Raw genomic sequence first — 17,719 nt, forward strand, 5'->3', positions numbered from 1 at the left:
ACAATCTAGAATGCTGGAGTAGGTCAAAGATCTCGGCTGGTAACACGTAATCCAAGCAAGCAAGTTGTAGGCGGCGGAATTTCCCAGCTTTGAAATTCCACGTCAGTCAACTTGTCTGTGGGTGGGGCCGCTCCGAAACGTTCCCTCCATGAGTATGAGTGCGCATGCGTTCTCAGGAGGCGGTGTGTGACCCTGAGAGGTTGCCGTCGCGCAGTGCGCGGATGAGACGTCGCGCGTGCGCAGGCTCCTGGCGCAGGGGCCTGCCGGAAGCCAAGATGGCGCGTAAGGGGTCCTCTGTCCGCAGTTGGCGCCTTATCAGTATCTAAGAGGGTTGTTTTTGAAAGTGCTGTGGCAAACGCCCTGCCTGCTGCCATGGCCCGGCATCGGAATGTCCGGGGCTATAACTACGACGAAGGTAGGTAAGAGGGCCACGCCGGGACATTTTCACTGTTCCAGCTGGGGACCCTGCCCGTTGACATTCACTACAGTCCAAGTTCTTCAGTGGCGCCAGGCCGAAATTCGTGGAGGCCCAGATGGGAAATAATAGGGCGTCTCAGAGCTAATGATGTTAACTCGTAATTTCTGCCTTCTGGGACTTAACTTATTTAGGGTAGGGGTAGGTGCCGCACAGCTTCATATAGGAAGGATATTTAGCGAGGTTAGGATCCGATGTATCAGGCACATAATATTATCACCTATCCCGTTGTTTTCTCCCAGGTTGGGCACTTGCGGGTCTCCTTCTAACCCTGTTTCCCCTTTTAGAAATGTCTGTAAAAAGTTGTGTATTAGTAAAACACAGATGGACTTAGTGCCCATGTTCGTCTGATCTGCTGTAATTGTTTAGGATTTACATGGTAAATTTTTTGTATATGTCCACATGTTTTTACCACACAACTTAGCTTGAAGTAACATTAATTTATTTTCAATGAATTTCAAGTAAAAAAATGTAGAAGACAGAGAAGATACTCAAAAGACCCACAGAATAAGTCGATCAGATAATCTTGAGCCGTGTACTCAGCTCTTGACCATTAGTACTCAGTATACATATTTTGAAATGGAAGTAAAAAGCAGTGTTAGAATAAAGGGCATGGAAAAGAACTTACATGAAAAAAACTGAAAAAAAATCACAAATGGGTATATGAAAATTCTCTAGTAGTTTAAAAGGAGCTAAAAGTAATTTTCAAAGGAGGGTGTCATTCATTGCCTAATTATAGGCATTACCAAGCATCATACAAAATGAAAATAGAAACACATAGGAACTAATGCAGAACAGGAATAAAGACCTATTGCTTTGTAAAGTGTAAAGCATGTAGCGTTTAATATGTTGGTGGTTATTATTGGCACCCCCAGTAGATTGTTTTTAAATATCAATATGATGTAGTAGATTTAGGCAACTAACACCCTGTGCTACATTTGGAGACTTTGATCTAGTACAGTCTGCCTGGTATGTGTTAGAATGGAGATCCTTTTAAGTAAGTGTTCTGGTGGTTTTAAACATCGTCATGTGGGCCGCTGTCACCTGAGAAATGATGAGACAGATTTTTGTGTGTGTGTGAAACATGATTTTGCTATTTTTCTTAAGCTGGCCTTGAATTCCTTTAAGTGATCGTCCCACCTTAGCGTCCTGTGCTACTACAGACCTGTGTCACTATGCCTGATTAGGAGGTGTTTGTGCAATTATAAACTAAATGACATGAATAGGTTTTATTATTATTCATTCATTTCTTTAGTAGCCATGATTTCCTTAACCAACCGTAGTTGAGTGCTTAAAGTACTGAGGTTGGGGAATGACATTAAAACATTGAAGGGTAGTCTAAGGAGATAATAAAAACTAACATGATAATGGGAGAGACTACAAAAAGTAATGACAGAATGGTATAGGGTCTACAAAAGAGTAATTCAGAATGGGTTGGGGGTTGGGGTGAAGCAGGATTTCTGTATTAAGGAAAGTTTGCTGGAGGAGAGGTTCTTGACTGCCCTGCAGGGATTGAGTGGTAAGTATCTTCTCCTCTTGGCCACCTGAGATCAGGTTGCCATGTTTTCTTTGGAACAATTGATGACATCATAACCAAGTAGTTCCTGTAGCATGGAAAGTTCATTCCTCTTTCCTGCTTATAAAAATTTATATATTTTCAGGGTTCAGTTTGTTTGTTCTTCCCAGTTAAGATTTCCCTTGGACTCTCAATAATTTAGAAAAATTCACCTGAGTAATTTAACTTCATTAGTGTTTGTGCTCTAAAATTCTTTGGTTCATTTAACTCCTACTTTGTTTTTTCTCTGTAGTTTGGATAGTACTTTACATGGTTGCCTCATATACTACTTTAAAAGCCCTACTTTAATTTTGTATTTGACTCAGTAGCCAGTGTAAGGTCTTACATGTAGTAAATATTCCAAATGTTTTTATATTATAGCACTTCAGGATCCAATTCAGTATTGACAAATTGACTTAGTAAAGATTTTTGTTGACATAATGACTGAAAATATATAGTTTTTATATGTGAATGGCCCCTCATTTTTTAAATAACAAATTGTTATTTATTAAATTGGGATTATGATCTAATAATAATAATATACATTTTTATCCATGAATACCTTTTGTCTGATTTTTCTCTGTCAGTCACATTTGGTATCAGCGTTTAAGCATGATGTTTCTGATGCATGAATACCTTCAAAACTGGCTAACTCTATCCTTTGTTTCTTCGGATGTTATATTCCTGGGGATCTTCTCCTAGCATCTTACTCCTAATTCTAGTTTTGTTCATATGTGTGTTTATATTATTGCCCTGTAAATCTCATGTTGAACACTTGTTATGCATAGTTTTGTAGTTGCCATTTTCTTATGTATATTCCCTGTCAGATTTTTGGTTTGGGGATAATTGGAAATGTGCTCACTTTTGTAATGCAAGTGCCTCTCAAGTAGTCCCTGGTTGAGTGTTAATGTTTGTTAAATCAGTGAATGAATACATGTGTATAAAATTGTTTCCTTGGGGGTTTTTAGTTTTAAATAGTTTGATTCATTAATTTGTAATAAAACAAATAATTATTTACTACCAAATGTGTGCCAGGAACTTGGCTAAACCAATTCTTGTCCTGATGATATGCTCATGGAGTAAAACAGGTGGGGTTCTTTTAAGACATTAAATTGTTGTGTACTAGAGGGCAAAGGTGGTAGGGAGGCTTGCTGCATTACCCAGAGTGGTCAGGGAAGACTTATGGAAAGTGGTGGCATTTAAGCTGAAACCTTAGCTAGGAGAAGAAACAACCTTTGGGAAATCTGGGCAAAGAGCTTATTCCAGTCAGTAGGAAGAGAGACTAGTTAGCTGTAAAGAAAGTGAGTATTTTAGGGGTAAGCTGATTTTGTGGAGGTTTCGTAGCTGTACAGTGAAGAAAAACTGTTCCTGGGACCTAGACATGCTAGTCAGTTCTTTTGAAAAGAAGGATTTGGCTATAGTGAGCACTTGGTGAAAAACATGGATGGATGGCTTTTTAAAGATTTTGTCAACATTGGAAAGACAGTTCGAGCTTATTGCTATAGGATTATTGTTATTTTTTGATCACATAGAGTGAAAATTTGGAAAACTTATTAAAAGTCAACTTAAAAGTGGAAGAATCGTGTATATTTTTATAAATATAGAATGTCAGTAAATATCTACTTTGTAAGTGAAATTATTAGAATTTTTTGGAAAAGTAGACATTTCCAAGTTTTAAAAATTTTGACAGAGAATTTAGATATATCATTAACAAGGGAGGATATAAAAAGAACTTGTAAATTAATTTATTTCTTTTTTTGATTTTAGATTTTGAAGATGATGATTTCTATGGTCAATCTGTAGAGGATGATTATTGTATTTCGCCATCAACAGGTGAATTTTAAAAAACAATTCAGTTTCCTTAATATGAATGTTGAAAAATGTCGAGTAAATACTATTGTCATTTGAGGGCCAGAGTGTTCTATAAGACTATAATATGTAATGCTTAAAAAGATACATATATGTTGATTTCTTTACCCATGAATAACATTTAAGGTTTTGACTACATCATTCAGTTTTAACAGTTTGAAGGAAATTCTGAAGAGTGAGTTTTCCAATATTCTTTGCAACATGCAGTTAATCTAAATGCACTAAAATGGTAATTTAGTAATGAAGGTCTAAAACCTCTGGAGGCAGACAGCAGTTAATTTTATATCTCTAAGGCTGTTTTGAATATTAGAGTGAGATTTCCACTTTCCTATTTTACAGTACTTTATAGTGTTTTTTAAAAAAAATTGATACACAATAATTGTGCATATTTATGGGATACAATGTGAAGTTTAGTACTTTGGGGATTATCTACTTTTAAGCAGTTTGGTAAATACCAAATACCTGTACTTCAGACCTTTTTTTTATTGGAACCAGGAATGAATGCAGGGTATTTCTTCCCCAGCCCTTTTTATTCATTTTTTTCTTGAGGTAGGGTCTTAATAAGTTGCTGAGCCTGGCCTTTAACTTGAGATCCTCCTGTGTCAGCATCCTGAGTCACTGAGATTACAGGTGTGCCTGGCTAGGTCTCTGTTTGATAGAGCCACAGAGAGATTTTAGAGTTCAGATTCCTGTATGATTTCACAGCAGAGCTGCATCTTCTGTTCATCTCTTCAAAGATTTCTTTGTCATCATATAAAGAACACACTCGGTTTTTTTAACCTTTCTTTTACACATTTCTCTAATAATACATTTTCCTTCAATTTTAGCCTATTACATACAGTGGGTGAAAATATCCTGCTAAATTTTAATATAGCATTAAAAAGGGGATACGATTTAACTATAGTTAGGTGTTGCATAAGTGTAATCCATTAAATTCAGTTTTCACACCTTTAGTTTAAAGGTTTAATATAATTACCATTACCTTCAGAGCCCTTTGCTATGGTCTGAAAGTTTTCTTCTCCAAATTCATATGTAAATCCTAATACCCAAGGTGATGATATTAGGAGGTTGGTCCTTTGGGAGGTGATTAGGTCATGTGGGCAGAGTGCTCATGAATGGGATTAGTGCCTTTCTAGCAAAGGTCTTAGATAGATCCTTTTGCCTTTCTACCTTGCGAGGACATGGCAAGTAAGTGCTGTTTGTGAGCCAGAACCTGCCTTGATCTTGGACTTACCAGCTCTAGGACTTTCAGAAATAAATTTCTGTTGTTTGCAGGCTGTCCAGTTTATATGATATTTTGTTATAGCAACTCTAATGGTCTAAGTCACCCTTCTCATTGTAATTACCCTATAATGTACTGAGATGTCCTGTAAACTGTACCTGCTTTAGTCCATTTTCAGACTTTGAAGACCAAATATATCCCTTGCTCTAGAACTTGTCTTTAATACTTCTATTCTTCCTGACATCTCTTTCCTGTTACTTGTTATTCTGAAATGCATCTGGCTTTTTATTTGTAGGGCTGCTCTTAAGATCAGATACTTTATTTATTTAGCCTAATCATGGCCTTTTCTCTCTTCCTTGTTTCACTCTTGTCATTCAGGATTCTGTTAGTAGAAGAAAATTGTACCAGTTTTTTATCAGAGGAAATTTAATACAAAAAGAAGTTGTTGAGCAGATATTACAAAACAAATACTACAAAAAGGACAACCAAAATATCAAGAAGGTAGTAACTACAAGAAGTATTTACCATCTCTTGTTTTGAGTAGAACAAATGGATGAGGTTGAAGCTGATCTTTTTGAAGACCGTGGAAATGGGACTTAGACCACAAGGACAGGGTTCTGCTTTGCTGCTTTGCCTCTGAGGTTCACCCAGGGGACTAGGGAGCCGCTGCCTTGATGCTTGTGCCTCTGAAGGGACCTTTTGAAGCTGGGTTTCAACCTTTTGAAGAGATAATTCCAATCTACTCTCTGCTCTTAAGATCTAGGGAGTAAAGAGGCAAGTTGATGTCGATTCTGGGAATTCTGGAAAAATTGAAAACTTATATTAATAACTGTTTACTGGAGCAAACTGCTTTTGCAAGGTGAAGTATTGCCAGGGTGATGCTGATGACAACAAGAAACAAAAGGGAAGGAGCAACAGGGCATGGTGGTGCCTGCCTGTAATCCCAGTGGTTTGGGAGGCTGAGGAAGGATGATTGCGAATTCAAAGCCTCAGCAAAAGCAAGGTGCTAAGCAACTCGGTGAGACCCTGTCTCTAAATAAAATACAAAATAGGACTGGAGATGTGGCTCAGTGGTGGAGTGTCCCTGAGTTCAATCCCCAGCACTCCCCCACTCCACCAAAAAAAAAAAAAAAAGGTGGCGGGGAGGGAACGCGGGCCTTCTTCCTCCAGCCTTCTAGTCTCCTTTTAGCATCTTAGTGGCTGATGCTAAAAGGGAGCCAGCTGTCAAAGAGGAAATGTACTTTGTAAAACTTGAACATCAGCATCAGAAAGCTACGTAAATGTGGTTAGAAGCTGAGAGATAACTTAATAACCAGCATTCTTTCAGAGCTCCTTATTGAGGGATTCAGAGGATACAGGATACAGTTTTATAGGGATACAGGCATAAAAGAAATTTTCCTTTTTCCAAGAATTCCCTTAGGTACTTTGCCCTTTGGTGCTCCTACAATTCAGTATCACAGTTGACTTAGGTAATTTAAATTTTAGAGGTAACAAAGTGATGCCTGGTAGCTCTGTCCTTATCACTCATATTTGAAGTGCAGTAGGGAGCGAGACACACTTGTGTATAACTGAGAAGATGATATGGGTGTAGTATTAGAATTGAATTTTAAAAACATCTCTTCTGCAGGGCAGACAGTAGATTGAAAGAAGTACAGTACATAAATTGATGTAGGCAGACTAGTTAGAAGACTTTAGGGAAGATGAGGATATTTAGGACAGTGTTCTTAAAGTGTGGTCCCTGTACCATCATCATCACTTGAGAGCTTGTTAGAAATGCAGTTTAGAGGTGAAGGTGGAGAGGAACCAAGAGTTAGAAACCCAGGGTGAGACACAGCAATGGTTTTAAAAAACCCACTGGATTGTGTTTGTGGCATTGGGAACCATTTGTTTATGGCAAGAGTGTACTTCTGGATTTGGACATAGATTCAAGAGATTTACAAGAGTTGTGGTCTTCATTACTTGAAACTTGGTCAAATATGGTTTGTATAAGGGTAGAACCCTTCATACAGGGATTCCCAAAAGACACCTTACTATTGCAGTCTTACTCTCATTTAGGTGGGCTTTTCTGGATAAATAACATTTAATATTGAGTAATGAACTTATTTATAGTATGAAGGTCAGGCCTTCCAAAATCGTTTTTCTTTTTTTCTGTTTTTGTTTCTTGGTACAGGGAATTGAACTCGGGGCACTTAACCACTGAACCTCAGCCCTAGCCCATGTTTTGTATTTTATTTAGAGACAGGGTCTCACTGAGTTGCTTAGTGCCTCACTTTTGCTGAGGCTGGCTTCGAACTCTCAATCCTCCTGCCTCAGCCTCCAGAGCTTCTGGGATTACAGACATGAGCTATCATGCCTGGCCCAAAGTTGTTTTTCTGATATTTGCATTTGTGGCCTAGCTTTCTTGAGGATAGGATCACAGTTTATCCATGTGTCTTTCATAGTTCTTGATGAGCGTATGTTGATCTTGCGTATATTTATATTTTGGAGAGTCTGGCTTTGAGAGATACTTATTTACACATCAACAAGTAACTATCATTATCAAAGGAGGATAATTCAAGTTTCTTCTTTGACAAACTTTATTTTGAGCAAAAACATGTGAATTTGGAGGTAAATTTAATTGAGTTTGAGAAGTTCATCAAGTAAAAATTAATCTACATGTTTTGTGTTTACTTTTTCCCCCTTTCCAACATGCTTTCTACTTCTCACTTAAAATAATTGAAATAAAAGCAAACAGTGGTCTCATTGAAGAGATGATCTTTACTAATTAATAGTCTGTTGAAGTCTGGTAATTGAGTTACTTTGCCAGTTAATAGGAATTTCTCTCTAAATTGTACCAGCACATTTGTATTGTTTTGAGTTCAACTAAGTGCAGTTTTCCTGATGGAAAGGTGATTTCTAAATTAATAGCTTTTTAATTTCCTTTAGAAAGATTGGTTTTGATACTGAGTATTGAATGTTGAAGAGTAGGTATAGCAAAAAGAGCTTACATGTAGAACTATTTGAATGTCTTTTTGTATCAACTAGTATGATTAGAAGTAATCCTTATTTGCTCTATCCCAGTTCAAAATCTTTATCAGGTATCAATTTATGTGTAAGAAAAACTTCGTTCTAATGTATTCTCCCATTAATTTGCTATAAGGCAGCTTATAAAGGCCCGTTTGCAGCTTATTGTAGTAGTTTGGTAGGTGGAGAACATGAACCTGACTGGAGTCCTCTGGGTAGGCTTCTGGCAGGATATGCGAACTGGACTGGCAAATTTGGGAGTGAAAATGGCACCTCAGGAAGAGCAAACAACATTGCTTAAGCAGTGGCCTCTTAGTGAGTCTTGTTTCCAGAGACTCAAAGAATTCACTCAAGATGTAGCAGGAAAAAGAACTAGGCAAGGAGAAGTAGGAACCATATTGTGGAAGATGTTTTTAATTTTGTGTTTGTAGTGTGAACTTATTTGAGGTTTTTAAATCAGGGGGATACTATTTTAGGCAGGTAACTGATGACAGTTTACAAAGTGGAGTATAGGTGTGATAGATGAGAGGGAGACTTACAGGTCAGAGTTTCCTAACCTTTTCCAATGATATGAACCAGTGGAAGTAATTGGTAAAAATACATATTGGTTGCTCAGTGTCAGCACCACTGCATCAGAAGTTCCAGGGATGAAACTTGGAGAGCTATATCTTTCCATGCTCCCATGATTTTGACCTGAAGGTGTTTAGGAAACAATTTTAGGTAGTTTCAGGAGTTAGCTTTTGAATTCTTTGAACTTTTGTGTTTGTTAAAATGCCTTAAATTTGAAAAATCACTATGGATATCTATTTTTTTAAGAAAGTACTTCCATCATAGAGCTTTAAAATTTAGAGTTTAAAGAAGAATAGTATTTTATATCTTATTTTCTCATCATACTTTTCTCTGGTATAACTTTTATTTCACTTCTTGCCTTTGGGCTCTCATTTCAACTTCAAAGGTTTGGACTGCTTCCTTTCTCTCCCCCAGTAACTATTTTTTCTACCCTGCATTCCTCCCTAGCAAATCAAACTATTACTACTTCCAAAATAATGGCAATAGTACAGGTTTGTGAGTTGGATTTATGTGTGAGGGAGGGTGTAGTGGTATTAGGAACCCTCCCTTGTCAAGAATAGCTACTGTGAGGTAGAGTAGAAGCCTGTACATCAAGAATTGCCTCTTCCCTGTCAGTATTTCTTTTTTTCTTTTTTCTTTTGGTACCAGGGATTGAACCCAGGGTCACTCAACCACTGAACCACAGTCCCAGCCCTGTTTTGTATTTTATTCAGAGACAGAGTCTCACTGAGTTGCTTAGTGCCTCACTTTTGCTGAGACTGGCATTGAACTAGTGATCCTCCTTCCTCAGCCTCTTGAGCAGCTGGGATTACAGGCGTGCCTCACCACACCTGGCCCTTGTCCGTATTTTCTAAGTGAAACTTTGTTGAGGAAACATCATGATTTCAGTGTTTTAATTTGTCTTAGATTTCTTCCTCATAGTTAAAGGTATGAGAAGAAGCTAGAGGAAGTATATTTGTTAAATTTAGGCTAAACTGAATACAGTTTAAAAGCCAGAAGAGCAGTTTGTAAATTACCAGACTCAAGATGACCCTGTTTACAGTTTTTAGTATACTGCACTATGTTAAATCTTAGATATCTTGGATTTTAAGGCATATCATTACTTAAAAGAAAGGAGAGAGATCCACATACACAATATTTCAGAAATATTTAATTCCTGAAGTAATTTGTGGTTTTCAAAATTAATTACTAAAAATAGCTTATGGGAAGAAGTAGGATCAGGACAGATTGCTCAACCTATGGTGTACTAACAAAAACTAATCATCTTAATAAAAATACTTGCACATTTGAAAAGATACATTAACTTCCTAATGAAGAAATACTCCCATAAATGCAAATCTGTACATTTAAAACAAATTGTAAAAGCTTGATGGAAAATGTAAGAAAGGATTGAAATTAATGAGTGATGTTGCAGAGGCAAAGTGCTCAAAGATCTTGGGAGAGGCAAACAGTAAGCACTCTCAAACGGAGTATATGGCCAGACTGAGTCAAGAGAAGAATGTGGGGCTATGTGGCTTTACAATATAACCGGAGTTGCAATATTATATTCCTTTTTGGTTGCTGTACTGGGTTTCAACTTGTTTCTTTACATGGTGATGCAGAACATTGAAATGTTGGGGGAAAAGTTTTAGAAATTAAAGCATCTTTAATGTTATACCTCATCATTCCCCTGTGTACCAATTAGTATGAGCTAATTTGTGGTAAGGAAATATGCATTATAGAATAGGTTGAATTCTGTCAGTTTCTCTGTATGTCTCTTACTCAGTTCTCTTTCTCTAAGCTCTCTTCCATCTCTTCTGCTTTTCCTGTTTTCTTACCTCCTTTATTAAAACTGTTTCAGTCTTCAGTTACTAACCTTCTGTGCTTTTGCAACACTTTCCTATCTGTATTATTCTTTTGGCTATTAAAATATGTTATTACATTTTTCTTCTTTGCCTTCCTATTATAATAAGGCCATCGATTTATACTGTGAATTGAGAGCATCTGTGCAATGGCCTTCTCAGTATAGGTATTATACCTAAGCCATGTTTTTTTTTTTTTTTTTTTTTTGTTTGTTTGTTTTTGTTTTTGGTACTGGGCATCAAACCCAGGGGTGTGTTACTGCTACATCACCAGCCCTTTTTACTCTTTTTTTTTTTTTTTTTTTGAGACAGTGTCTTGCTAGTTGCTGGGCTGGCTTTTAACTTGTGATTCTGTGCCTCAGCCCCCATTACAGGTGTTTATCATCACACACTCAGCTTAGGCCATAGGTTTATGTTCTGTGTACTATTTGTAAATTTTACACACAATTTCCTTCTTATAAGTAATGTCGTTCTGAAAACACATACAAAAGTAAAATGTAGGCATTCTGTGGGAGGACTGAATATGTTACATTTATTTATAACTCATAAATATAGTCATGTTCTTAAAGAAAGCTTAGTAATGTAAAACTCTAATGCCACCTTACCTTTTGTATATTCTGTTTATATTTTTGTTCTTCATAACATTGGTTAATTTTATTCCCTTGTAATTGAACAATCTTTGGGATTGATTTCAGTAGACCAGCTAGTTAGTACTTTGGACATGTGTGATGATTTCCCCTTTTGCTTACTTTAGTTCATTAATAGCACTCAAGAATATATTGGAGTGTCTTTCCTCCTTTTAATGCAATACGTAATGCCCAGTAATGACTAGTGTCACTAGTAATGACACTGCTCGTATTGCATAAGAGTGCAGACTGATGTCTGAAAATTGTAGTTAGGTATATAACACTCGTTATAATGTCAGTGAATGATTGAAAGTGTGCATTGTTCAAAAGTTAAGACATGTGTGCTTGGTGGTGTTTGTATTGTGACAAATTAATAATTCTTGGGAAATGAAAACTATTGTTAATTTTCTTAATTATACAATAAGTCTTTAGTATTTTCTTAACTGAGCAAATAAGTTTTTTAAAACTTCTGGGAAAATAGTTAATGGAAAATGGCTATACCACAGCATCACTTTACTTTCTAGCTGCTCAGTTTATTTACTCACGACGTGACAAGCCTTCAGTTGTTGAGCCCGTAGAAGAGTATGATTATGAAGACCTGAAAGATTCTGCTAGTTCTCTTTTGAACCATCAGCTAAGTGGAATTGATCAAGGTATAGTAAAAAAGTAGTATTATCTGTATTTCTTGCCTAAAAATGATTAATAATTAAATATATTAGAATTTTAATTTTACTGTGATTGTTCATAATAGTGAATGGACAGTAATAATACAAGAATATTTTATATCAAGGAAAATTTGCATTTTATTAAGCATATTTTGAGTAGTATATTTAACTATGTGATTGAAAATTTGATTGTATGGTTAATTTTCAGTAGCTGGAATTTTTGATCTAATCATCCCATTCTTTCCTCTTTCTTTTCCTTAAGAAAAAGCTTGAGTGATTTGTTATAAGAACATTTTAAGAATATTGTTTCATAAGCTTTTTGGGGAGATTATGATTAGAGGATATAAACTTCCTTATTTTCAAAGATTTTTAAGTACCAAAAGTCTTTATAAAACAAAAAGTTGAAGGCCAAAATAACACTGTACAAGTGTCCTAATTGTTCACATATGTGTAAATTAAACTTCAAGGAAGAACTTGTACATGGAAGTGACATTGGTTGAGTTTGCTTATTTTCAACTCTTATAAACATTTTAACAAAGATATTACATTTTTGGCTTATAAATTTGAAACATCATGTTGCCGCAAACATTATCCAGCATATATTGATAGCAGAACTCCAGATATATCACTGTTATCTGTGATAGTAAGCAGGGATAAGCCGATTGACTTTTTCTGCAGTGTAACTTTTCTGTGTTTATAATGAATTTGAAAACAGAAGAAGTGGAGAAATCTGTGAGCTGATCTTTGAATAAGTCAAAAAAATTATATCAACTGCTTAATAAATCAAGAAAAATGGAAAGAATACATAAATATACAAAAATAGAAAGCAGAAAGAAAAGAGACAGAAGAAATAAAAAAAATTCTTTATCAACTCTGCAAATACATTTTAATATCTGGATAAAAGTAGAGGAGCTATTATGTGAACTCTTTAATAGTGTTTTTATTTGTTTATTTTTGCAGTACTGGGGAATGAACATAGGGGCGTTTTGCCAACGAGCTACATCACCCCCGCCCTGCCTTTTAAATATTTTTTTTTTTTTTTTTTTGTGGTGCTGGGGATCGAACCCAGGACTTTGTGCTTGCAAGGCAAGTACTCTACTGACTGAGCTATCTTCCCAGCCCCCGCCTTTTAAATTTTGAAGTAGTCTTGATAGTTTGCCAAGGCTAGCCTTGAGCTTTTGATCCTTCTGTCTTATCCTTCCTAGTAGCTGGCATTATGGGTGTGTGCCACTACCCTTGACTTCTGTAGTATTTTTGAAAAAAAGTGTTATAGTTACCGTTGTCAGATGAGGAGACAGGAATAGAGTATAAGTCTCATCTTTTCATCTGCTATGTATGCCTCAGTGGACAAAGATTAAGGTGTTATGAAATTCAGAGTTAGACTTCAGAAGAAAAGTTAAACTTCCAACTTGACATATATAAGTAATTGCATGATAACAGTAATAATGATTATGGCTTCTTTTACTAAATGCTGTCCAGGGACTATTCTAAATGTTGTTCAGGTGTTAACATATTTAGTTGTCACAGCAACTTTGTAGGAAAGCAATTGTCCTCCTTTTACAGGGGAGGACATGATACACAGAAAAGAACTTGTCTGAGGTTGCACCAGCTAAGCCAACTAATTCCTTTTTTTTTTAATGTTTAAAACAAATTTTTAAAAAAATTTTATAGACTGCATTTTGATTCATTGTACACAAATGGGGTACATCATTCCATTGCATTTTGATTCATTGTACACAAATGGGGTACATCATTTCATTTCTATGGTTGTGTGCAATGTAGATTCATACCATTCGTGTAATCATACATGTACATGGGTAATGATGTCTGTCTCATTCCACCATTTTTCATACCCCTCTCCCTCCCAACTAATTTCTTAACCTTACCTAAAGTCTCAGATAGTACACTATCTCTTTTGTGTATGTGTAGAAAATAGTTCTAAAGTTAGAAGAGGTTCTGATGCTCACTGTACCATGTATTCTGTTTTAGTTTCAGTAATTCATGTATTTATCAAATAGGTGATATTTTCCCAACATCGCTCACTCACCCTCTGAAATAAATCTTGGACTAAGTAAGTCAGAATTGCCCACTTATTTGAGGAATTTGCTTTCAATAATTAAGATATGGAGCAGTGTACCCAATACTTTTTTTTCTGAAGGAAGTAATACCATTGCCTGTAGATTCCTTATTTAGCATGTAAGCATATAAAATGACACATACATTGAATTCTGTGAAATGATTTGGTAGAATAGGAAGTCTGTGTTAGTGAGCTTTTCAAAGCTGTGGCCAAAATAACTTGATAGTAGCAATTTAAAGGAAGAAATATATATTTTAACTCATGGTTTCAGAGTTTTCAGTCCATGGTCCACTTGCTCCAAAGTAGAGACATTGTAGCAGAAAGGCATGGTGGAGGAAAGCTGCCCAGCTCCTGGTAGCCAGGAAGTAGGGTAATAGGGAGGCAGCCAGAGGCCAGAAGCCAAGGACAAGATATTGTCCACAAGAACATGCCCCCAGTCACCTAATTCCTGACACTGTGTCCCATCTGCCAACCCTTTCCACCTCTCTCAGTAGTCCAGTAAGTTATCAGTGGATCAGTTGATTAGTCCCCTGCAGAAGTCAGAGCCCTCATGATACAATCACTTCCCAAAAGCCCCACCTCTCTGGACACTGCTGCATTGGGGACCAAGTCTTCATTACGTGAACTTTTGGGGCACATTCCACATATAAACCATAACAAAGTCCAAAAGCCTCAGTTCTTGATTATTGCTAATGTAGTAGTGCCATGGTTTGCAATCTTTATATACTTTGTAAATTAGAATTTACTCCATACTACTAACTCATAGAGGTATTATATTACAAAAGGTATATGTGGGTATGAATTGTGAAAATTACCAAGTGGAATAAAAATATAGATGAGTATATTCATTTCATTTTTATCCACTGGCTCTTAGGTACCAGGTCCTGTTTTAATTTCTAGGGCTATAAAGCCTCAGATCTCATGGGTTTTACATTAGTGACTATTGTTAATAATTACTTGTTATAATAATATAGTCATAAGAAAATTAAAATACTTAGGACAGTTTGGATAGTTCCAGGTGTAAATTCTGTGTTCGTGGTGCAGGGAATCAAACCTAGGGCCTCATTCATGCTAGGAAAGCACCCATCACTAATCTATATTCCCAACTTTAAAATTTTTAATTTTAGAATTAAGTACTCATTTTTCTCTTATTCTATTAGACTTCCTTATTTTTATGCAGTTTGCTTGTTTCTTAAGAGTCCTTTAAGATGATTTGAGTTTGCTGGGGAAAACTGAAGTTAGCTTAAAAAAAAAATCTTAAAAGTAATAATTTATAAAATATAAGAAATATACCTAGTGATCAGCTGCATTCACTAGTAAGTTAGAAATAGTGTACATTCACCCTCCCTTTCCACATGTGAAAAAATGGTTAGTGCAGATATCATCATTATCACTTTCTGAAAACATTAATATATACCAGTTACAGTTTTTTCAAGCATTAGTCATTATTATTTGGGAGACATTTTACCATCATCATGAACTGAAAATAGATATTATAGGATACAATTTATGGTTTTTCAAATAGTATCATTCAGAAATATTTATTATAGTCACTTAATGAAATTATTCCTCTGATAATAAGGGAAGAAAGGTATATTGTAGAAAAATATGATTATTATAAATTTTTGCTAGAGAAAAAGGAGAGTTGAATATCCTAGTATTTTATCAGTTTTGAGGATTGAGGGTTCTTTGATGGCACTGTTTAGTATAGCTTTTAATCATTGTTGTCTGTCACAGCTCATCTTTATTCATGCCTTGATCACATGAGAGAGGTACTTGGAGATGCTGTGCCAGATGAAATATTGATTGAAGCAATTCTGAGGAACAAATTTGATGTGCAGAAGGCTTTGTCAATGGTTCTGGAACAAGATAACATGCAGAATTTGAAGGGAAAGAGTGAGAGAGCAATATCTACAGGAAAGACAGTAAAAGGTATGACTTTATATGTTCCCTTTTAGTTTTATGTAGTTAATGCTTTAAGAGAGGCTTTACTTTGCTCAAGTTGTTAAAATCTTGCATGTTATAGTTAATTCTTGATTATTATCAATTTATTCTCTGTTGTGAATTTTCCAGCTTTGTTCCCTTCTCTCCATTACAGCCTGTTTTTTTGTTTGGTACCAGGGATTGAACCTAGGGGTGCATAAACACTGAGCCACATACCCAGCCCACTTTTATTTTTAATTTTGAAACAGGGTCTTGCTAAGTTGCACAGGGCTTCTCTAAATTACTGAGACTGACTTTGAACTTGTGATCCTGCCTCAGCCTCCTGAGTTGCTGGGATTACAGGCGTGTACCACCATGACTGGCTTTTTTTTTTTTTTTTTTTTTTTTCCTTATTTCACTACTCATTTGAATAACAGAACATAGAGGAAATAAAATCAGATAAAATCTGACAAGACTTTTTCTTCTTGTGTTTAAGAGAACTTTTTAGTTTTCTTTAACTCTAGTGACATAGGAAATAAAAATTAATACTTAGCCATTTAATGTTAAAATAATCCCTTGATGCTTATAGCATGTAGAATTTCACTTTATTTAAATATTGAATACTATAACTGTTATAGCCATACACTGTTCCATGTTATGGCCAGGTTTTTAATTTTAAATTTGTACAATTTAATTTTAAATGTGGAATTTAATGGATATAAGAAGGGAACTGAGGTGCCATTATATTAATTGATATGATATCTGATAGGTGATTTACTACCTGATTTGATATTTCTGTGAGCTAGAATTTTACTACAACATAGTGGCATATAATCTGTTACCATGAAATAAGAGTGTTTTTTTGTGGGGAGGGGATGTGGACATGTACTTTTAGCTGAACACTGTGGGACTGAATCAGTAATACATTATCTGTATTAATAATGTAGACCTGATCACAGAAATTATAGGGTATTACATGTTTGCCTGATTTGTGTGTATGTTTGGTTTGTGTGTTGCTGGGAATGGAACTCAGGGCCTTGTTCGTGCTAGGCAAGTGCTGTGTGGGTGAGCTACATTCTTAGCTGTGGTCTTTGAAACACCATTAAAATACCATTATTTAAAGAGATTTTGACTTTAACACAATTATAACTATTCCTTTAATTATGATAAAAGCCTCACTTTGTTTTAAGTTTGTGAAATTAGAACATTGACTTGGTATTTACATTTTGTAAATACCATGAACAAAGTATGAAAGTTACTTTAGATCATTAAAAGAAGGTAATATTCCTTTATTATTGTTTTATAGCATGTTCACTTAATGTTAAATAATTATCAAGTATTGCTTTGTTCATGTTGTAATCAAAAGAAACATTTAGTAATTAAATGCCTCATTTCATATTTCCTTTTGGTTGCTGTGACTGTCTTCTGCATATGTCAACCTATTCATCTGAAAATTAATGGCTCTTGTAAGGTAAGGAGTCTTATTTTCTTCTTCTGAAGTTCCAGCTGATAATGTTCAAAGTTCTTATTCTCAGTCACAAAATCATTTGGATTGCAGTAGCAAACCTTTTGATTTTACTAGCTCAGTAGCAAAATATGGATCATACAATTCTTCAGTTGTACCAAGTCACTATTTACTTCATAGAAAAAAGAAACTTGACAGACCTAAAAGTGAAAAGAAGCTAGAATCATGTAAGTTAAAAAAAGAGGTTTCACTGGCTGACCTAATTCACGATATGCCAAGAGATTCTTATAAATGTCAGCCAGAAGGTAGATCATCATCCACAAATGATCTGAAAAGTCTGCTCTCAGAAAATCTAGATGCTGATTTGTTAAGACCTCATGCATCTGAATGTGTTTCTAAAGATGATTTTGCTTTCAAAGGAATACCAG

The 17,719-nt window shown here is 35.6% G+C and overlaps 1 protein-coding gene across 1 annotated transcript in view; it reads left to right on the forward strand.

The window, feature by feature from the left end:
• The first annotated feature begins 221 nt into the window (after window positions 1-221).
• HBS1L (HBS1 like translational GTPase) overlaps window positions 222-17,719 on the forward strand; it is an 89,439-nt gene continuing 71,941 nt past the window's right edge. The window contains 4 exon segments of the mRNA XM_079147111.1: window positions 222-415; window positions 3,798-3,863; window positions 11,686-11,814; window positions 15,641-15,835. Of these exon segments, the coding sequence (XP_079003237.1) occupies window positions 373-415; window positions 3,798-3,863; window positions 11,686-11,814; window positions 15,641-15,835 (433 nt within the window). The 5' untranslated portion in view covers window positions 222-372.

The sequence above is a fragment of the Sciurus vulgaris genome (assembly GCF_902686455.1).
Source record: "Sciurus vulgaris genome assembly, chromosome: 7".
Lineage (NCBI taxonomy): Eukaryota > Metazoa > Chordata > Mammalia > Rodentia > Sciuridae > Sciurus > Sciurus vulgaris.